This window comes from Danio rerio, chromosome 4 (genome assembly GCF_052040795.2).
Source record: "Danio rerio strain M-AB ecotype USA chromosome 4, GRCz13ab, whole genome shotgun sequence".
Lineage (NCBI taxonomy): Eukaryota > Metazoa > Chordata > Actinopteri > Cypriniformes > Danionidae > Danio > Danio rerio.
Window position 1 is genome coordinate 63034310 of NC_141024.2, and position 23593 is coordinate 63057902.

The window sequence follows — 23593 nt, forward strand, 5'->3', positions numbered from 1 at the left end:
AAAAACATCAAAAAATAACGAAAAATGAAATCTTGAAAGATCAAGAAAAATCATGAAAAATTATAAAATCTTGAAAAAGCACAAAAAATCACAAAAAATAAAAAATAATAAACAATTCAAAAAAATTAAAATTTTTGAAAATTCACAAAAAATGAATTTTTTTTAAAAAATAACAAAAAAAATTTTTTTTTAAAAATCGCAAAAAATCACAAAAAAGAAATTTTTTTAAAAATCGCAAAAAAGAAAATTTTTTGAAAAATCGCAAAAAATGAACATTTTTTGAAAAATCGCAAAAAATGAAATTTTTTTACAAAATCGCAAAAAAATCACAAAAATGAAGTTTTTGAAAAATCACTAAAAATCACCAAAAATGAATTTTTTTGAAAAATCGCAAAAAATCACAAAAAATGATTTTTTTTGAAAAATCGCAAAATATGAAATTTTTTTGAAAAATCACAAAACTTGAAAATTTTTTGAAAAATCACAAAAAATCACAAAAAATGAAATTTTTTTGAAAAATCGCAAAATATGAATTTTTTTTAAAAATCGCAAAACGAAATTTTTTAGAAAAATCACAAAAAATCACAAAAAATTAATTTTTTTTGAAAAATCGCAAAATATGAAATTTTTTTGAAAAATCGCAAAACATGAAAATTTTTTGAAAAATCTTAAAAAATCACAAAAATGAATTTTTTTTGAAAAATCGCAAAATATGAAAATTTTTTAAAAAATCGCAAAAAATGAAAATTTTTTGAAAAATCGCAAAATATGAAAATTTTTTGAAAAATCGCAAAATATGAACAATTTTTGAAAAATTGCAAAAAATGAAAATTTTTTGAAAAATTGCAAAATATGAACATTTTTTGAAAAATCGCAAAATATATAATTTTTTGAAAAATCGCAAAACATGAAATTTTTTTGAAAAATCACAAAAAATGTAAATTTTTTGAAAAATCGCAAAATCACAAAAAATGGAAAATTTTTGAAAAATTGCAAAATATGAAAAAATTTTTAAAATCACAAAAAATGAAAATTTTTTGAAAAATCGCAAAAAATCACAAAAAATGAATTTTTTTGAAAAATCGCAAAATATGAAATTTTTTTGAAAAATCACAAAACACGAAAATTTTTTGAAAAATCGCAAAAAATCACAAAAATGAATTTTTTTTGAAAAATCGCAAAATATGAACATTTTTTGAAAAATCGCAAAAAATGAAAATTTTTTGAAAAATCGCAAAATATGAAAATTTTTTGAAAAATCGCAAAATATGAACAATTTTTGAAAAATTGCAAAAAATGAAAATTTTTTGAAAAATTGCAAAATATGAACATTTTTTGAAAAATCGCAAAATATATAATTTTTTGAAAAATCGCAAAACATAAAATTTTTTTGAAAAATCACAAAAAATGTAAATTTTTTGAAAAATCGCAAAATCACAAAAAATGGAAAATTTTTGAAAAATTGCAAAATATGAAAAAATTTTTAAAATCACAAAAAATGAAAATTTTTTGAAAAATCGCAAAATATGAAAATATTTTGAAAAATCGCAAAATATGAACAATTTTTGAAAAATTGCAAAAAATGAAAATTTTTTGAAAAATTGCAAAATATGAACATTTTTTGAAAAATCGCAAAATATATAAATTTTTGAAAAACCGCAAAACATGAAATTTTTTTGAAAAATCGCAAAATATGAAAATATTTTGAAAAATCGCAAAATATGAACAATTTTTGAAAAATTGCAAAAAATGAAAATTTTTTGAAAAATTGCAAAATATGAACATTTTTTGAAAAATCGCAAAATATATAATTTTTTGAAAAACCGCAAAACATGAAATTTTTTTGAAAAATCACAAAAAATGTAAATTTTTTGAAAAATCGCAAAATCACAAAAAATGAAAAATTTTTGAAAAATTGCAAAATATGAAAAAATTTTTAAAATCACAAAAAATGAAAATTTTTTGAAAAATCGCAAAATATAAATTTTTTTGGAAAAATCGCAAAAAATTACAAAAAATGAATTTTTTTGAAAAATCGCAAAATATGAAATTTTTTTGAAAAATCACAAAACATGAAAATTTTTTGAAAAATCGCAAAACATGACAATTTTTTGAAAAATCACAAAAAATCACAAAAAATGAATTTTTTTGAAAAATCGCAAAATATGAAATTTTTTTGAAAAATCGCAAAACATGAAAATTTTTTTTAAAAATCGCAAAAAATCACAAAAAATGAAATTTTTTTGAAAAATCGCAAAATATGAAAATTTTTTTAAAAATCACAAAAAATCACAAAAAATGATTTTTTTTTGAAAAATCGCAAAATATGAAATTTTTTTGAAAAATCGCAAAATATGAAAATTTTTTGAAAAATCGCAAAATATGAACAATTTTTGAAAACTTGCAAAAAATGAAATTTTTTTGAAAAATTGCAAAATATGAAATTTTTTAGAAAAATCGCAAAATATGAAAATTTTTTGAAAAATCGCAAAAAATGTAAATTTTTTGAAAAATCGCTAAATCACAAAAAATGAAAAATTTTTGAAAAATTGCAAAATATGAAAATTTTTTTAAAATCACAAAAAATGAAATTTTTTTGAAAAATCGCAAAATATAATTTTTTTTTGAAAAATCACAAAAACTGAATTTTTTTTGAAAAATCGCAAAAAATGTAAATTTTTTGAAAAATCGCAAAACATGAAAATTTTTTGAAAAATCACAAAAAATGAAAATTTTTTGAAAAATCGCAAAAAATGAATTTTTTTTGAAAAATTGCAAAATATGAAAATTTTTTGAAAAATCGCAAAATATAAAATTTTTTTGAAAAATCGCAAAAAATGTAAATTTTTTGAAAAATCGCAAAATCACAAAAAATGAAAAATTTTTGAAAAATTGCAAAATATGAAAAATTTTTTAAAATCACAAAAAATGAAATTTTTTTGAAAAATCGCAAAAAATGAAAATTTTTTGAAAAAACAAAAACTGAATTGTTTTTGAAAAATCGCAAAATATGAATTTTTTTTGAAAAATCGCAAAACATGAATTTTTTTTTTAAAAATCGCAAAAAATCACAAAAGAAAAATTTTTGAAAAATCGCAAAATATGAACAATTTTTGAAAAATCGCAAAAAATGAACATTTTTTGAAAAATCGCAAAAAATGAAAATTTTTTGAAAAATCACAAATATTGATTTTTTTTTAAAAATCGCAAAACATGAAAATTTTTTGAAAGATCGCAAAACATGAAAACATTTAGAAAAATCGCAAAATATGAAATTTTTGGAAAATTCGCAAAAACTTACAATTTTTTGAAAAATCGCAAAACATGAAAATTTTTTGAAAGATCGCAAAACATGAAAACATTTAGAAAAATCGCAAAATATGAATTTTTTTGAAAAATCGCAAAATATGAACAATTTTTGAAAAATTGCAAAAAATGAAAATTTTTTGAAAAATCGCAAAATATGAAAAATTTTTGAAAAATCGCAAAATATGAACAATTTTTGAAAAATTGCATAAAATAAACAATTTTTGAAAAATCGCAAAATATGAAAAATTTTTGAAAAATCGCAAAATTTAATTTTTTTGAAAAATCGCAAAACATGAAAATTTTTTGAAAAATCACAAAAATTGTAAATTTTTTAAAAATCGCAAAATCACAAAAAATGAAAAATTTTTGAAAAATTGCAAAATATGAAAAATTTTTGAAAAATCGCAAAAAATGAACATTTTTTGAAAAATCGCAAAATTTGAACAATTTTTGAAAAATTGCAAAAAATGAAAATTTTTTGAAAAATCGCAAAACATGAAAATTTTTTGAAAGATCGCAAAACATGAAAATATTTTGAAAAAACGCAAAATATGAAATTTTTTGAAAAATCGCAAAAAATTTAAATTTTTTGAAAAATCGCAAAAAAATCACAAAATAAGAATTTTTTGAAAAATCACTGAAAATAACAAAAAATAAAATTTTTTTGAAAAATCGCAAAATATGAAATTTTTTTGAAAAATCGCAAAACATGAAAATTTTTTTAAAAATCGCAAAATATGAATTTTTTTGAAAAATCGCAAAATATGAAATTTTTTTTAAAAATCGCAAAATATGAACAATTTTTGAAAAATTGCAAAAAATGAAAATTTTTTTAAAAAATCGCAAAATATGAAAAATTTTTGAAAAATCGCAAAATATGAACAATTTTTGAAAAATTGCAAAAAATAAAAAAATTTTGAAAAATCGCAAAATATGAAAAATTTTTGAAAAATCGCAAAATATAATTTTTTTGAAAAATCGCAAAACATGAAAATTTTTTGAAAAATCACAAAAAATGTAAATTTTTTTAAAATATGAAATTTTTTTGAAAATTCGCAAAACATGAAAATTTTTGGAAAAATTGCAAAATATAATTTTTTTTTTTAAAAATCACAAAAATTGAATTTTTTTTGAAAAATCGCAAAATATGAAATTTTTTTGAAAAATCGCAAAACATGAAAATTTTTTGAAAAATCGCAAAAAATTACAAAAAATGAAAATTTTTTGAAAAATCGCAAAATATGAAAATTTTTTGAAAAAACACAAAAATAAGTTTTTAGAAAAATCGCAAAACAAGAAAAATTTTTGAAAAATCGCAAAATATAAAATTTTTTGAAAAATCGCAAAAAATTGAAATTTTTTTAAAAATCACAAAATATGGAAATTTTTTGAAAAATCACAAAAAATGAAAATTTTAAAAAATATGAAATTTTTTTTAAAAATCGCAAAATATGAAAAATTTTTTAAAAATTGCAAAAAATTAAAATTTTTTGAAAAATTGCAAAAAATTAAAATTTTTTGAAAAATCGCAAAATATGGAAATTTTTTTGAAAAATGGCAAAACATGAAAATTTTTTGAAAAATCGCAAAACATGAAAATTTTTTGAAAAATCGCAAAAAATCACAAAAAATTATTTTTTTTTTGAAAAATCGCAAAATATGAAATTTTTTTGAAAAATCGCAAAACATGAAAATTTTTAGAAAAATCGCAAAATATGAACAATTTTTGAAAAATCGCAAAAAATGAAAATTTTTTGAAAAATCGCAAAATATGAAAAATTTTTGAAAAATCGCAAAAAATGAAAATTATTTGAAAAATCGCAAAAAATTACAAAAAATGAAAATTTTTTGAAAAATCGCAAAATATGAAAATTTTTTGAAAAAACACAAAAATAAAAGTTTTTGGAAAAATCGCAAAAAATTTAAATTTTTTGAAAAATCGCAAAATATGGAAATTTTTTTGAAAAATCGCAAAACATGAAAATTTTTTGAAAAATCGCAAAATATGAAAAATTTTTGAAAAATCGCAAAAAATGAAAATTTTTTGAAAATTGGCAAAACATGAAAATTTTTTGAAAAATCGCAAAAAATTACAAAAAATGAAAATTTTTTGAAAAATCGCAAAATATGAAAATTTTTTGAAAAAACACAAAAATAAAAGTTTTTGGAAAAATCGCAAAACAAGAAAAATTTTTGAAAAATCGCAAAATATAAAATTTTTTGAAAAATCGCAAAAAATTGAAATTTTTTTAAAAATCACAAAATATGGAAATTTTTTGAAAAATCACAAAAAATGAAAATTTTAAAAAATATGAAAATTTTTTTAAAAATCGCAAAATATGAACAATTTTTTAAAAATTGCAAAAAATTAAAATTTTTTGAAAAATTGCAAAAAATTAAAATTTTTTGAAAAATCGCAAAATATGGAAATTTTTTTGAAAAATCGCAAAACATGAAAATTTTTTGAAAAATCGCAAAACATGAAAATTTTTTGAAAAATCGCAAAAAATCACAAAAAAAAATTTTTTTTTTGAAAAATCGCAAAATATGAAATTTTTTTGAAAAATCGCAAAACATGAAAATTTTTAGAAAAATCGCAAAATATGAACAATTTTTGAAAAATCGCAAAAAATGAAAATTTTTTGAAAAATCGCAAAATATGAAAAATTTTTGAAAAATCGCAAAAAATGAAAATTTTTTGAAAAATCGCAAAAAATTACAAAAAATGAAAATTTTTTGAAAAATCGCAAAATATGAAAATTTTTTGAAAAAACACAAAAATAAAAGTTTTTGGAAAAATCGCAAAAAATTTAAATTTTTTGAAAAATCGCAAAATATGGAAATTTTTTTGAAAAATCGCAAAACATGAAAATTTTTTGAAAAATCGCAAAATATGAAAAATTTTTGAAAAATCGCAAAAAATGAAAATTTTTTGAAAATTGGCAAAACATGAAAATTTTTTGAAAAATCGCAAAAAATTACAAAAAATGAAAATTTTTTGAAAAATCGCAAAATATGAAAATTTTTTGAAAAAACACAAAAATAAAAGTTTTTGGAAAAATCGCAAAACAAGAAAATTTTTTGAAAAATCGCAAAATATAAATTTTTTTTAAAAATCGCAAAAAATTGAAATTTTTTGAAAAATCACAAAATATGGAAATTTTTTGAAAAATCACAAAAAATGAAAATTTTAAAAAATATGAAATTTTTTTTAAAAATCGCAAAATATGAACAATTTTTGAAAAATTGCAAAAAATTAAAATATTTTGAAAAATCGCAAAAAATTAAAATTTTTTGAAAAATCTAAAAATATGGAAATTTTTTTGAAAAATCGCAAAACATAAAAATTTTTTGAAAAATCGCAAAACATGAAAATTTTTAGAAAAATCACAAAAAATCACAAAAATTATTTTTTTTTGAAAAATCGCAAAATATGAAATTTTTTTGAAAAATCGCAAAACATGAAAATTTTTAGAAAAATCGCAAAAAATCACAAAAAATGAAAATTTTTTGAAAAATCGCAAAATATGAACAATTTTTGAAAAATCGCAAAAAATGAAAATTTTTTGAAAAATCGCAAAATATGAAAACATTTTTAAAAATCGCAAAAAATGAAAATTTTTTGAAAATTGGCAAAACATGAAAATTTTTTGAAAAATCGCAAAATATGGAAATTTTTTTGAAAAATCGCAAAACATGAAAATTTTTTGAAAAATCACAAAAAATGAAAAATTTTTGAAAAATCGCAAAATATGAAAATTTTTTGAAAAATCGCAAAATATGAACAATTTTTGAAAAATTGCAAAAAATAAAATTTTTGAAAAATCCCAAAATATGAAAATTTTTTGAAAAATTGCAAAACATGAAAATTTTTTTAAAAATCGCAAAATATTACAATTTTTTGAAAAATCGCAAAATATAAAATTTTTTTGAAAAATCGAAAAACATGAAAATTTTTTGAAAAATCGCAAAACATGAAAATTTTTTGGAAAATCGCAAAATATATAATTTTTTTGAAAAATCGCAAAACATGAAAATTTTTTGAAAAACATGAAGTTTTTTGAAAAATCGCAAAATATATAATTTTTTTGAAAAATCGCAAAATATGAAAATTTTTTAAAATCACAAAAAATGAAAATTTTTTGAAAAATCGTGAAATATAATTTTTTTTTGAAAAATCACAAAAACTGAAAAATTTTTGCAAAATCGCAAAATATGAAAATTTTTGAAAAATCGCAAAAAATGAAAAATTTTTGAAAAATCGCAAAAAATTAAAATTTTTGAAAAATCGCAAAATATGAACAATTTTTGAAAAATCGCAAAAAATCACAAAAAATGAACATTTTTTTAAAAATCGTAAAATAAGAAAATCACAAAAAAATCAAGAAAAATGAAATTTTTTTAAAAATAATGAAAAATCACGAAAAATGAAAGATTTTTGAAAAATCATTAAAAAATGAAAAAATCATGAAAAATCATGAAAATTCATAAAAATGAAAAAATCATGAAAAATGAAAAAACTTGAAAAATCACGAAAAATCATGAAAGATGAAAAAATCTTGAAAAATCATGAAAAAATCTTGAAAAATCACCAAAAATCATATAAATTCACCAAAAATCATGAAAAATTATCTGTACAAACAGTAAAAAAATACAGAAAGTGCAAAAACAATGACAGTGCAAATACAACGACAGTACAAACAACACAAATAAAATGACAATGTGAAATTGACAACGATATGTACAATGAATAGGTGTCCACATAGTTGTAGGCAGTGTTGTTTCAAGTATGGATTGGCTAAAGGTCAGTGCATGCTACATATCGATGGTGTGCAGTGAGGGTATGGAAGAGCCTGTGTGTTAAGTGTTCATCAGCCTGATAGTCTGAGGGAAGAAACTTTCCTTTAGCCGGCTGGTGCGGAACCAGATGCTGCGGAACCATCTACCTGAGGGTAGCAGACGGTTTTGTCTGTATAATTGTACATGTTAAACTAATTTAAATTAGAAGTCCACTAAATGTTCATTAACTAAAGTCACAGCAAAATGTGCTACAATTAATGTAGAAATGCCAAAGTTCCACTGCTTTTTTGAGCTGTAGGGCTCATCCATGGATTGAACCCAGGACCTCTCGCATCCTAAGCGAGAATCATACCCCTTGACCAACGAGCCCTGAAGAAAGACCCTGCTGTGCCAAAAAAAAATTCTTACTTTTTTATAAATACTTTTTGTTCTTGTTGTTTTTAGTATGTGCCACCTGGGTTGCCTTTGATGCAGTCCCTTTTAAGTTGGCTGTGCAGCACAATCCACAATAGCGATCTGCTAAAAAGATTCAGAGTGAGCTTCTGTTTAGAATACAGTTAAAAGCATCAGTCTGCAATATTAGAAAACCAGTAAAACAACTCAGGTGGACCTCTGGAAAAGCCAGGTAAGCCATTTTGAACAATGCCATAATGAAAAGATTTATTTATTTACATTAATCCATGCATCTCTTTATTTAGGCTATTTGCTTTATACGAGCTTACATGTCCTACAAATTTATTAATAGGACATACCCTATTAATAAACCTCCATGTTCTACTGTTCTTCTACTGTTATTAATATAACAACTTACATCTCTGCATTCCCTTGCGAACACTGAATCACCATAGCAATGGTAAACACAAGCTAACAGACAGAGATTTGTTATTGTTTGTAAAGCTGATCTGCTGCTATAGTCTAAGGCACGATGATGTTCTTCTAAAGCACTATTCCCTTGAATGCTGTATAATACTCTATTATGAATTATTTATATAAATACATAATTTTAATATATAATATTTAATCGAGTATTCTGCCAATGTTTTTTTTTTTTTCATATTTATAAGGGTGTTTCTATTTGCTCTATTGCTGTGTACTACCCACTAGTAACCTGGGTTACAATTGACTATATATAAATCAGTTGACATTATTAAGGCATGTATTGGGTAAAATTGCTACTTTTTACTGTCATTCATTGTGTTTTGGTCATTATCAATGCACTGTCACTTTAATTGAGCGTGAGCAGCGCGTCAAAAATAGACCCGGCGTCGAAACTATCGCTGCACTGCTGCTTCAGCGACGCTCACGCCTCGCTCTGACGCGCTGCTACTGTGTGCATTGTGAAAGCTCTAATCTGTTAACATGGACGCCGAAAAAACACGCTCTGCTCACGCGCTGCTGGCGCTTGCGGTGTGAAACAGCCGTTAGTCTTAACACTAAAAGAAAAAACCTCTGGATACGATACTTCCAAATGCAGTTTCATCTAAGACAGTGCGGGTGAAGCAAAATTTACTATGCTTTCTACTCAGTTACTTTGCACATGCATAAAGAGGCTCTTGTATGACAAATCCAAAATGCGTGATCTTAACAATAGATGGCAGTCACTTTTGCCCTAAACCACAGGTTGCCTTCGAGTCATTCCTCAAGTCCACTCGGCCCTACACTGTTTTATAATCTTCCTTATTTAAAACAGCTCAATTAAGTCATCGGCTTTATTGTAGAGTACCCCTAGTATCTGAGCCTGCACTGCACAATGAAAGAAAAAAGCAAAACGGGATGGACAGATGCCTGAAATGTTGGAAACGCACCACACCTTAAGTCAGTGAAGAAAAAGGGCAAAGCTTGCAACTCTTGTGGGACTCGAACCCAAAACCTTTAAATGACTCGGCTCACAGCCAAGAAGTCCAATGCGCTTTCCATTATCTTAGATTAAATGATTTCCATTTTCCGAGCTGAAAGTGGGTTTGGATGTAATGTAACTGGAGGTTCCAAAAAACACTTAACACATGATAAAGGATAGATTAAATAAAAAAAATTAATGCATTTTTTGCTTTGATCTTGAACAGAGGCCAGGTTACCGGTCAAGTTTGAGACATGATCATCCAGACTCTAAAAGACCACATCCATCTGGTCAGCATTTTCTGCATCCTGACATGCTGGTTTTTGTTGTGTATTTTTTTCTTCTTCGATTTTTGTTATCGGGCAAATGTCTCTTACAATTAATTTTTGTGGTGCTGTGGCTTAGCTGGTCAAAGTGCCTGTCGTGTAAACAGGAGATCCTGGGCTCAAATCCCAGCAGCGCCTTAGTTCAGGTTGGTGCGTGTGCTTTTTTCATAGAGCTTAATGAAATAAATTATAAAACTGTATAGCTTTGAGGCATAAGGGATAGTGCGTCAAATTGAATTACATTTGAGAGCTCATCTGATTCACAACTAGTTTACTGCACACCCATGTTTTTAGTTGTTTATCTCCCTCTCCATAATCTCCATTCCTCAAACCTATTGAGGATTTTTTTCCTGCCTGTAGATGAAAAGTGTATGACCGAAATCCAAACACACCTATACCCCTTCTCCAAGCTATAGCAGTTGATGCTTTTCATGGCTGGATTTGTCATGCAAGGTTACATTTCCCCCACTGCTTGGCCACACCAAAACAGAAAAGAGAATGCAGTATAGCTGTTTTTTTATTTATTTATTTATGTATTTTCTGTAACTGTATTTAGTAAACACTTCTGTTGATGGTATATGTAGACCACATTTTCTGCAACTTTGTGTTGGTTGGGATCAACACTTTGTACGCTGTTTTTGTGGGGAAAATACAGTAAAATATATTCGGTATTTGTTTGTTTTGTATAAAAACAATTTTCAGAAAAATTTTACAATGCACTTCTGTAGGTCTATGTACTGTCTGTAGTAAGTGTAACACTGAACTGAAAAAGGCTAACAGAAAGTCATTATGATGAATAGAGAAGAAGTCGTCATAGTGTTTTACATTAAGCACATTAGTGTTTAACTTATCTTATGAATGTCTGTTAATGTGATGGCTTGTGTGTGTCATTTGAAAACAAAATACCATTTTGAGAAGAAATCACATTGTTTTGAACGTATAGTTTCATTTTGCAGAAGAATTGAAGAGTTTTGCCCAATGTGTGTGTGTGTTTTGGGATTTGTGTGTAGAGTTCTGACAATATGAAACATGCTTTCAGAAATTGTGTGTAAACAACTGGAAAAAACTGGAAACAAACTCTTTGGTTGTCATTTTAAGACCTCCAGGAACAGGTTTGGTGACCCCTGGCTTAAAAGCATAGTTCACTCAGAAAGCAACTTTACAAGGCAACACTATCTGCTGACGAACTGGCATTCTCAGAAAAAAAGGCCTCTTACAAAACACCCTTACAAAAAACGCCCTTACAAAACAGCAGACAACTGTAAGGGCTCAACCGAAATTTGAATCTGTGATTTCTCATTGCATGAACGAAAATCATACGCCTAGACCAGCAAGCCACTATGCAAAGGAATGTTTTATGTGGCGACACTATCTGCTGACAAACTGGAATTCTTCGAAAGACATTTTAATGAAAGACATAGTGCCCTGTAAAACACATGACACCTGCAAGGGCTCGTCCGGGATTTGAACCCGGGACCTCTCACACCCGAAGCAAGAATCATACCCCTAGACCAACGAGCCACTAAATTGGGAGAATTTCACATGGCCTCAGAAGCATCAGATAGTCAGAAAACTTTCTCTAACAAATCAAGGGCACCCTAAGCGAGAATCATACCCCTTGACCAACGAGCCACTGCAAAACAGTAACTTTATATGGCAACACTATCTGCTGACGAACTGGGATTCTCAGAAAAAAGGCCTCTGTGTAAGCCACAACGCCCTTACAAAACAGCAGAAACTGTAAGGGCTCAACTGAAATTTGAATCTGGGATTTCTCATGGCATGAACGAGAATCATACTCCTAGACAACCAAGCCACTAAGCAAAGAAATGTTTTATGTGCCGACACTATCTGCTGACAACCTGGAATTCTTCGAAAAACGTTTTTTATGAAAGCCATAAAGCCCTGTAAAACAAAAGAATAAATGCAAGGGCTCGTCCGGGATTTGAACCCGGGACCTCTCGCACCCTAAGCGAGAATCATACCCCTAGACCAACAAGCCACAAAAGCTTGATTATTTCACAAGACATCAGAAGCAACAGATGGTCAGAAGTCCTTAACTTACAAACATTGAAGAAGGGCTTTTGCTTCATTTGGACCCGGGACTTCTGCAATGGTTCGTCCAGGCTTTGAAAACAGGACCTCTCGCACCTTATGCGAGAATCAAGCCCGTAGACCAACGAGCAACTGCAAAACAGCCACTTTACATGGCAACACTATCTGCTGACAAACTGGCATTCTCAGAAAAAAGGCCTCTGTGTAAGCCACAACGCCCTTACAAAACAAAAGACAACTGTAAGGGTTCAACTGAAATTTGAACCTAGGATTTCTCATGGCATGAACGAGAATCATACTCCTAGACCAGCAAGCCACTATGCAAGAAATATTTTATGTGGCGACACTATCTGCTGACAAATTGGAATTCTTTGAAAGACGATTTTACGAAAGACATAATGCCCTGTAAAACACAGTACACCTACAAGGGCTCATCCGTGTATTGAACCCGGGTCCTCTCGCAACCGAAGCAAGAATCATACCCATAGACCAATGAGTCACTGAATCGAGACAACTTCACAAGGCGTCAGATAGTCAGAAATCTTTCTCTAACGAATCAAGGGCAACTTAAGTGAGAGTCATACCCCTAGACCACCGAGCCACTGCAAAACAGCAACTTTATATGGCAACACTATCTGCTGACAAACTGGCTTTCTCAGAAAAAAGGCCTCTGTGTAAGCCACAACGACCTTACAAAACAGCAGACAACTGTAAGGGCTCAACCGAAATTTGAATCTGGGATTTCTCATTGCATGAATGAAAATCATACGCCTAGACCAGCAAGCCACTATGCAAAGGAATGTTTTAGGTGGCGACACTATCTGCTGACAAACTGGAATTCTTCGAAAGACATTTTAATGAAAGACATAGTGCCCTGTAAAACACATGACACCTGCAAGGGCTCGTCCGGGATTTGAACCCGGGACCTCTCACACCCGAAGCGAGAATCATTCCCCTAGACCAACGAGCCACTGCAATACAATAACTTTATAAGGCAACACTATCTGCTGACGAACTGGCATTCTCAGAAAAAAGGCCTCTGTGTAAGCCACAATGCCCTTACAAAACAGCAGACAACTGTAAGGGCTCAACCGAAATTTGAATCTGGGATTTCTCACGGCATGAACGAAAAGCATACTCCTAGACAACCAAACCACTATGCAAAGGAATGTTTTATGTGCCGACGCTATCTGCTGACAAACTGGAATTCTTCGAAAATTGTTTTTTTATGAAAGCCATAAAGCCCAGTAAAACAACAGATCAATTGCAAGGTCTCGTCTGGGATTTGATCCCGGGACCTCCCGCACCCTAAGCGAGAATCATACCCCTAGACCAACGAGCCACAAAAGCTTGAATATTTCACAAGACATCAGAAGCAACAGATGGTCAGAAATCCTTATCTTACAAACATTGAAGCAGGGCTTTTGCTTCATTTGGACCCGGGACTTCTGCAATGGTTCGTCCAGGCTTTGAAAACAGGACCTCTCGCACCTTATGCGAGAATCAAGCCCGTAGACCAACGAGCAACTGCAAAACAGCCACTTTACATGGCAACACTATCTGCTGACAAACCGGCATTCTCAGAAAAAAGGCCTCTGTGTAAGCCACAACGCCCATACAAAACAAAAGACAACTGTAAGTGTTCAACTGAAATTGGAACCTAGGATTTCTCATGGCATGAACGAGAATCATACTCCTAGACCAGCAAGCCACTATGCAAGAAATATTTTATGTGGCAACACTATCTGCTGACAAATTGGAATTCTTTGAAAGACGTTTTTATGAAAGACATAATGCCCTGTAAATCACAGTACACCTACAAGGGCTCATCCGTGTATTGAACCTGGGTCCTCTCACAACCGAAGCGAGAATTATACCCATAGACCAATGAGCCACTAAATCGAGACAACTTCACAAGGCGTCAGATAGTCAGAAATCTTTCTCTAACGAATCAAGGGCACCTTAAGTGAGAGTCATACCCCTAGACCACCGAGCCACTGCAAAACAGCAACTTTATATGGCAACACTATCTGCTGACAAACTGGCATTCTCAGAAAAAAGGCCTCTGTGTAAGCCACAACGACCTTACAAAACAGCAGACAACTGTAAGGGCTCAACCGAAATTTGAATCTGGGATTTCTCATTGCATGAACGAAAATCATACGCCTAGACCAGCAAGCCACTATGCAAAGGAATGTTTTAGGTGGCGACAGTATCGGCTGACAAACTGGAATTCTTCGAAAGACATTTTAATGAAAGACATAGTGCCCTGTAAAACACATGACACCTGCAAGGGCTCGTCCGGGATTTGAACCCGGGACCTCTCACACCCGAAGCGAGAATCATACCCCTAGACCAACGAGCCACTGCAAAACAATAACTTTATATGGCAACACTATCTGCTGACGAACTGGCATTCTCAGAAAAAAGGCCTCTGTGTAAGCCACAATGCCCTTACAAAACAGCAGACAACTGTAAGGGCTAAACCGAAATTTGAATCTGGGATTTCTCACGGCATGAACGAAAAGCATACTCCTAGACAACCAAACCACTATGCAAAGGAATGTTTTATGTGCCGACGCTATCTGCTGACAAACTGGAATTCTTCGAAAATTGTTTTTTTATGAAAGCCATAAAGCCCAGTAAAACAACAGATCAATTGCAAGGGCTCGTCCGGGATTTGAACCCGGGACCTCCCGCACCCTAAGCGAGAATCATACCCCTAGACCAACGAGCCACAAAAGCTTGAATATTTCACAAGACATCAGAAGCAACAGATGGTCAGAAATCCTTATCTTACAAACATTGAAGCAGGGCTTTTGCTTCATTTGGACCCGGGACTTCTGCAATGGTTCGTCCAGGCTTTGAAAACAGGACCTCTCGCACCTTATGCGAGAATCAAGCCCGTAGACCAACGAGCAACTGCAAAACAGCCACTTTACATGGCAACACTATCTGCAGACAAACTGGCATTCTCAGAAAAAAGACCCTTGTGTAAGCCACAACGCCCTTACAAAACAAAAGACAACTGTAAGGGTTCAACTGAAATTTGAACCTAGGATTTCTCATGGCATGAACGAGAATCATACTCCTAGACCAGCAAGCCACTATGCAAGAAATATTTTATGTGGCGACACTATCTGCTGACAAATTGGAATTCTTTGAAAGACGTTTTTACGAAAGACATAATGCCCTGTAAAACACAGTACACCTACAAGGGCTCATGCGTGTATTGAACCCGGGTCCTCTCGCAACCGAAGCGAGAATCATACCCATAGACCAATGAGCCACTAAATCGAGACAACTTCACAAGGCGTCAGATAGTCAGAAATCTTTCTCTAACGAATCAAGGGCACCATAAGTGAGAGTCATACCCCTAGACCACCGAGCCACTGCAAAACAGCAACTTTATATGGCAACACTATCTGCTGACAAACTGGCATTCTCAGAAAAAAGGCCTCTGTGTAAGCCACAACGACCTTACAAAACAGCAGACAACTGTAAGGGCTTAACCGAAATTTGAATCTGGGAATTCTCATTGCATGAACGAAAATCATACGCCTAGACCAGCAAGCCACTTTGCAAAGGAATGTTTTAGGTGGCAACACTATCTGCTGACAAACTGGAATTCTTCGAAAGACATTTTAATGAAAGACATAGTGCCCTGTAAAACACATGACACCTGCAAGGGCTCGTCTGGGATTTGAAGCCGGGACCTCTCACACCCGAAGCAAGAATCATACCCCTAGACCAACGAGCCACTGCAAAACAATAACTTTATATGGCAACACTATCTGCTGACGAACTGGCATTCTCAGAAAAAAGGCCTCTGTGTAAGCCACAATGCCCTTACAAAACAGCAGACAACTGTAAGGGCTCAACCGAAATTTGAATCTGGGATTTCTCACGGCATGAACGAAAAGCATACTCCTAGACAACCAAGCCACTAAGCAAAGAAATGTTTTATGTGCCGACACTATCTGCTGACAACCTGGAATTCTTCGAAAAACGTTTTTTATGAAAGCCATAAAGCCCTGTAAAACAAAAGAATAAATGCAAGGGCTCGTCCGGGATGTGAACCCGGGACCTCTCGCACCCTAAGCGAGAATCATACCCCTAGACCAACGAGCCACAAAAGCTTGATTATTTCACAAGACATCAGAAGCAACAGATGGTCAGAAGTCCTTATCTTACAAACATTGAAGAAGGGCTTTTGCTTCATTTGGACCCGGGACTTCTGCAATGGTTCGTCCAGGCTTTGAAAACGGGACCTCTCGCACCTTATGCGAGAATCAAGCCCGTAGACCAACGAGCAACTGCAAAACAGCCACTTTACATGGCAACACTATCTGCTGACAAACCGGCATTCTCAGAAAAAAGGCCTCCGTGTAAGCCACAACGCCCATACAAAACAAAAGACAACTGTAAGGGTTCAACTGAAATTGGAACCTAGGATTTCTCATGGCATGAACGAGAATCATACTCCTAGACCACCAAGCCACTATGCAAGAAATATTTTATGTGGCAACACTATCTGCTGACAAATTGGAATTCTTTGAAAGACGTTTTTATGAAAGACATAATGCCCTGTAAAACACAGTACACCTGCAAGGGCTCGAGTGACGTCACTGACGTCACTGTCTCCGTTCGGTCGCCTACTGCGTTTTCTTGAAGTTTGGACTCGCTATTTACTCGCAATTTAAATCTTAATCATAAAATTCTTCCTCATTCGCTAACTATTTTTCTCTCCTACTTAGGGTGAACAAACCCTTAATACATTTATACAAACAAAACTGCTTTAAAACGGTCTGTCCCTCGAGCATCTGCCTGTTGTTTGTAGATTTAGCCTGCTAGCGCCGCTGGTCAGCTAAAGCTACCAACCTCTTTTACCATACACTTTTGACATACTGGCTTTGCTCTTTACCCCGTAAAATGTCGCTTGCGTCTCTGTCCTTGTGTGGAGAAGAAGCATCGATGGAGGCGTTGGAGCTGGAGCTGGAAGAAGTGGAGTCCCAGATCCGGGCACATCTGATGAGGTGGACGCGGCTGCAGGAACAACTGCTTGTTGTGCCTAACGCTAAGGCCGTCTCATCATCTAAGGTACGTGGAAATTACAACCACATCATTCCCTCTACCTCAACCCGCGTCCTTCTCTGTCCAGGCCCAGCGCACCCGGGGCGCGGCTTGGCCAGGCGTCGTTCACGCCGACACCCGGCTACCACGGCGCCTGGGTGCAGCCGCGTAAGGTGCTTGCCAGATCCTGGGGCAGAACGTCTCCTCCTCACGTTTTCGAGATCTCCACCGAGAACCGCTTCTCCCCTCTCCACGAGTCGGATCCCGATGTGGCCATCATCGGTGACTCGATTGTTCGTCACGTCCGTGCCGCCTCCTCAAAAGGTAATAAAGTACGTACTTTCTGCTTTCCTGGTGCCCGTGTGAGAAATATTTCTACACAGATTCCAACCATCCTGGGTGCTGCCGAGAGCCCTGGTGCCGTTGTCCTCCACATTGGGACAAACAATACCGGGCTCAGGCAGTCGGAGATCCTGAAGAAGGACTTCAGGAGCCTGATCGAGGCGGTTCGACGCACCTCGCCCGCCACGCAGATCATCGTTTCAGGGCTGCTTCCTACCTACCGCCGAGGAAATGAAAGGTTCAGTAGACTTTTAGCTCTGAATGAATGGCTAATAACATGGTGTAAAGAACAGAAATTGCTCTTTGCTAATAACTGGAATCTTTTCTGGGAGCGTCCTAGGCTCTTCCGTGCTGACGGCCTGCACCCCAGTCGAGCCGGAGCTGAACTCCTGTCGGACAACATCTCCAGATTACTTCGCACCATCTGACTAGCAGGTAAAAATTCACAAAATTCACATTATAGCCACCTAGACTCTTGTTCGTCCCACTTAAACATCAGTAACGCATATCTTGCAAATCCTATAGAGACTGTGTCTCTTCCTCGTATTATTAGATTAAGAAATAAACGTACTGTGTGCTCCAGAAAAAATCTATTAAGAATCAAACCAGAAAAACCAGTAGAAAGTGAAAATACAAATTTCGTAAGGCTTGGTCTCCTAAACATCAGGGGCCTCATGTACGAATACTTGCGTGGAAATCTTACTAAAACATTGCGTACGCACAAAGCTGTAAATGTGCATATGCAGAAAAATATTCAGATGTATGAAACACTGCGTACGCCGAATCTCACGCATATTCTTTTGTACATCTGAATGAACGTGAAACTGAGCGCAACATGCACGAGCACAAAACCCCTCCCTGCCTCCTCCCCCGAATGAATATGCTAATGACTATGCTACTGGCAAAACCCAACGAAAAAGCAATGTCAAAATCAAGCAAAAAGAGAAACTTTGAACAGAATGTGAATTGGAGGTGCTGCTTTCGGAGGTAGACCGGAGAAAAGCGGTGTTATTTGCAAGTTTGTTCTCCGGAATTAACAACAAAAGAAAAAAATAGAGTGGGAGAGTTTAGCTGATGCGGTCAACACAGTTGGGTCTGAACATCGCACTGAGTGCGTTAAAAAAAAGAAATAGTGTGGTTTATATCTGTAAAATGTTGCAGGACGTTCAACAGTCTCAGTGGTGCTACTCGTAAGACGCATGTGATCATGAATTGATACATTTGAGCATGAACTTGGCTCGAATCCAGCATCTGATGAACTCTTTCTTGTTTTTTCCCCCACTACATATCAGATTTTGCCAACTATTTATCGCGAGAAAGACAAGTAGGAATCATCAATAAGTTCATATCAATAAGCATCATATTTTATTTGCACATTTATTGAATGGAAATGTTTCTGATTCATGCATGCAAATTTATCTTCAGATAGTGTCTTTATAGCAATGTGCGTGTGGTAGATAGCTCAGATTACATTGGGAAAACAGGCGACTGCTGCAAATTGTGCTTTAATGTTTAGCTGGTCAAATGTATGGTATGGAAACCTTATATACCTGCTGAACCCGTCTCATACAGCTGCCATTGCAAGGCTCAGCCACTTTGTAAAGAGGAATTTAACACAACTGCCTCTAGGAGTCGCCAATGGAAATAAAACAGACACGCACAAAAAATGTGCGTACGCCTGCCAGAAAGCTGCCGTGAAGCTGTGCACATTCCCACGTTCAGTTCATTGTTAGTAAATCCAAACGTGAGCGATTCTGAGCGTGAAACCTGGCGTACGCAAAGTTTTTGTGCGTACGCAGCGTTGATACATGAGGCCCCTGGTCACTTGCACCTAAAGCACTTATCATTAATGAAATAATAACAGAAAACAATCTTAATGCACTCTGTCTCACTGAAACCTGGCTGAAACAAAATGACTATATTAGCTTAAATGAAGCAACTCCTCCAGGATTCTTATATAAACATGAGGCTCGTCAAACTGGTCGTGGTGGTGGAGTTGCATCAATCTTTAGTGATTTCCTTAATATTAATTAGAGAAAAGGACTTATGTTTAGCTCCTTTGAAGTATTATCGCTTAATGTTCAGCTTTCAGATACTATGCAAAAACCTATGTTATCTCTCGCTTTAATCACCATATATAGACCCCCAGGACCCTATGTCAATTTTCTAAAATAATTTTCTGATTTTATTTCTGACTTACTAGTCAAAACTGATAAAATGCTAATTGTAGGTGACTTTAACATCCACATAGGTGACACTAACGATACATTAGGGCTCGCGTTTATGGATTTAATACACTCACTTGGGATAAAGCAAAACGTTGTGGGTCCAACCCATCGCTTAAAGCATACATTAGATCTAATTCTGTCTTATGGAATCAAGGTTATTGACGTAGACATTATACCACAAAGTGATGATATTACAGATCACTACCTCTTACTATATAAGCTGTGTTTACCTGAAATCAGCAAACCCGCTCCAATACTCCGCCCTAGTAGAACTATTGTTCCGTCAACTAAAGATGAATTTATAAATAACTTACCTGATCTCTCTCTATTTCGTAATGCACCCGCAAACTCAAATGATCTTGATGTAGTAACCAGCAGTATGTATGCCATCTTTACTAGCACACTAAATACTGTGGCACCCATCAAATTAAAAAAGGCTAGAGAGATTAAAACTATACCATGGTATAATAGTCATACTCGTGCGCTCAAAACAGCAACCCGCGCCCGTACAGCAACGTAAATGGAAAAAAACTAATTTAGAGGTCTTTAGAATTGCGTACAAAAACAGTATGTCCAGCTATAGGAGGGCTCTAAAATCTGCCAGGACTGAGCACCTGCGCAAACTGATAGAAAATAATCATAACAATCCTAGATTTTTATTTAACACCATCTCTAAATTAGCAAATAATCGGTCATCCTTGGAACAAACTACTCCACCGCAAACTAGTAGTGATGACTTCATGAATTTTTTCAGTGATAAAATAGAAGGCTTTAGACGGAAAATAGGAGATGCCAAACTTTCTGCACTGGCTTATACTCCAAATCCTGTAAATATTTCATTGAATCATAATAATAACCTACACTGCTTCAAAATCATAGAACACGAAGGGTTAGTAAAAATTATAAATAGCTCTAAACCAGCTACGTGTATGCTGGACTCAATTCCAACAAAATTACTGAAAGAGCTGCTACCTGCTATAGGAGAACCTCTTCTTAACATTATCAACTCTTCTTTATCTATAGGCCATGTTCCAAACTCTTACAAGCTAGCTGTTATTAAGCCTATTATTAAGAAACCGCAACTAGACACTAACAACTTAGCTAACTATAGGCCTATTTCAAATCTTCCATTTATGTCTAAAATACTAGAAAAAGTTGTTTCCACTCAATTATGCTCTTTTCTGCAGACGAACAATATTTTTGAAGTGTTTCAGTCAGGTTTCAGGGCTCACCACAGTACAGAAACCGCCTTAGTGAAAATAACCAACGATTTACTCTTAGCTGCTGACCGAGGGTGCGTCTCGCTATTAGTTTTACTCGATCTTAGTGCGGCATTTGATACCATTGACCACAATATCCTCATAAATCGCTTAAAGTCTACAGGTGTCCAGGGACTGGCTCTACAATGGTTTAAGTCATACTTAACTGACCGCTACCAGTTTGTGAATCTTAATGGACAGCCTTCACAAATCTGCCCAGTAAAGTATGGGGTGCCTCAAGGATCAGTTTTAGGCCCTTTACTGTTTACAATTTACATGCTACCTCTGGGAGACATTATTAGAACACATGGGATCAGCTTTCACTGCTATGCAGATGATACTCAATTATATATTTCAACTAAACCTGACGAGACGTCTGAACTTTCTAAACTAACTGAGTGTATCAAAGACATCAAAGACTGGATGACCAACAATTTTCTTCTCTTAAACTCCGACAAAACAGAATTATTACTTATTGGGCCTAAATCTTGCACACAGCAGATCTCGCAACTCAATTTACAATTAGAGGGATACAAAGTTAGCTTTAGCTCTACTATAAAAGATGTGGGTGTCATATTAGACAGCAATCTAACTTTTAAAAACCATATATCCCATGTCACAAAAACTGCCTTCTTTCATCTGAGAAATATCGCTAAATTACGAAATATGCTATCCATCTCAGATGCAGAAAAGCTAGTCCATGCTTTTATGACTTCGAGACTGGATTACTGTAATGCTCTATTTGCTGGCTGCCCAGCATCCTCTATTAACAAACTTCAATTAGTACAAATTGCAGCAGCCAGAGTTCTGACCAGGTCTAGAAAATATGATCATATAACCCCAATTTTATCCTCCTTACACTGGCTGCCTGTTAAGTTTCGTATTGAATTTAAAATATTACTTCTCACCTATAAAGCTCTAAATAATCTAGCTCCTGTTTATCTAACCAACCTTCTGTCTCGCTACAAACCAACTCGCTCTTTAAGATCTCAAAATTCAGGGCTTCTGGTAGTACCTAGAATAGCAAAATCAAGTAAAGGAGGTCGAGCCTTCTCTTTCATGGCTCCTACACTCTGGAATAGCCTTCCTGATAACGTCCGAGGCTCAGACACACTCTCCCAGTTCAAAACTAGATTAAAGACCTATCTGTTTAGTAAAGCATACACTCAATGCATCACCTAGCGGGTTCCACACTGGCTTCTGCATCTTGCTTATATACACTATGAACAGCAGCTACGCTAATTATTCTCTTTATTCTCTATTTTCACCTGGGGATACTCATCCCGAGGTCATCAGATTAGGCGGAGTCACTGATTGGATCCAAGACCAGCGACGTGATGATCCCAAGGATTCCATATCCGGGACCAGGCCATATCCTGAGCTGCTGCTGCGCTGATGGTCGTGGGGAGTGGAGAACATGTGTCTGATTCCAGCGACGCTCCAGGGACAGACCAGTCTCCATTGAGGCCATCTTCCAGCATAAACCACGGCGAATGAAGTTCTGCACAAGACTTTTGGCCAGCGGAGAAATTAAAATGGTCGTGCCCAACTGAGTCTGGTTCTCTCAAGGTTTTTTTTCTTCACTCCCATCAGGTGAAGTTTTTTTTCCCTCTCCGCTGTCGCCACTGCCTCGCATGGTTCAGGATTGGTAGAGCTATGCATCGATGAATTTGCTCTTCAGTGTTTGAACTCTCAGTAATGATTAAATCACACTGAACTGAGCTAAACTGAACTGAACTGAACTTAAACACTAAAACCTGAACCACACTGTTCCAGTTACTGAACCACACTGTTCCAGTTACTATGACCATTTATGTGAAGCTGCTTTGACAAAATCTACATTGTAAAAGCGCTATACAAATAAAGCTGAATTGAATTGAATTGAATACATGATGCAAGTGATTAATTTTATAAATTGTTAAAAATGTTTGATATTTGTTATGCAGCAAGCCCAAAAATGGTTGTGTACAACATGACTCTGTATAAAACTAACTTATCATGTAATATGTTTAAAATTAATTATAAACAAATAATTTCTCAACTTACTGCAAGGGGAGACTCATGAAATGTTAATTATAATGTTTACAAAGCAATTTATTACTTTCGAAATCACTATCACTACGGGGTCTATGCCGAAGCATGCTAATAGGACTCTTAATTTTCCAGTAACCTGGGTTAAGCGCTTCCGGCGAATTGAATGCCAATGCAAAAGCCAGTGCGTTTAAGGTCTGTTTTCTTTAAAAATGAGCGATCTCCACTAGCTGAGTGATATCGCCATATCTTTATAATATGAGCATTTATTTTACCCCAGTATGTTTAATAGAGCTTATGCGTTACCCTGCCGTTTCTGACGAGCGCGTGCGA

The 23593-nt window shown here is 33.4% G+C and overlaps 1 protein-coding gene and 5 non-coding genes across 6 annotated transcripts; 1 reads left to right on the forward strand and 5 right to left on the reverse strand.

Annotated features, from left to right (window-relative positions):
• Window positions 1-11721: 11721 nt before the first annotated feature.
• Window positions 11722-11793, reverse strand: trnap-cgg (transfer RNA proline (anticodon CGG)). Its single transcript has one exon. It is a non-coding gene; the product is annotated as a tRNA-Pro (tRNA).
• Window positions 11794-12202: 409 nt separating this feature from the next.
• Window positions 12203-12274, reverse strand: trnap-agg (transfer RNA proline (anticodon AGG)). The gene has a single exon. It is a non-coding gene; the product is annotated as a tRNA-Pro (tRNA).
• A 951-nt stretch (window positions 12275-13225) lies between these two features.
• Window positions 13226-13297, reverse strand: trnap-ugg (transfer RNA proline (anticodon UGG)). Its single transcript has one exon. It is a non-coding gene; the product is annotated as a tRNA-Pro (tRNA).
• Window positions 13298-14620: 1323 nt separating this feature from the next.
• On the reverse strand, window positions 14621-14692 carry trnap-cgg (transfer RNA proline (anticodon CGG)). The gene has a single exon. It is a non-coding gene; the product is annotated as a tRNA-Pro (tRNA).
• A 300-nt stretch (window positions 14693-14992) lies between these two features.
• trnap-agg (transfer RNA proline (anticodon AGG)) lies at window positions 14993-15064 on the reverse strand. The gene has a single exon. It is a non-coding gene; the product is annotated as a tRNA-Pro (tRNA).
• Window positions 15065-16909: 1845 nt separating this feature from the next.
• Window positions 16910-23115, forward strand: LOC147845157 (uncharacterized). The gene is made up of 3 exons (XM_087247676.2): window positions 16910-16916; window positions 17428-18177; window positions 22526-23115. Exons 1-2 carry the CDS (start codon window positions 16910-16912, stop codon window positions 18168-18170), a joined length of 750 nt encoding a protein of 249 aa, XP_087103802.1. The 3' UTR covers window positions 18171-18177; window positions 22526-23115.
• Window positions 23116-23593: the final 478 nt, after the last annotated feature.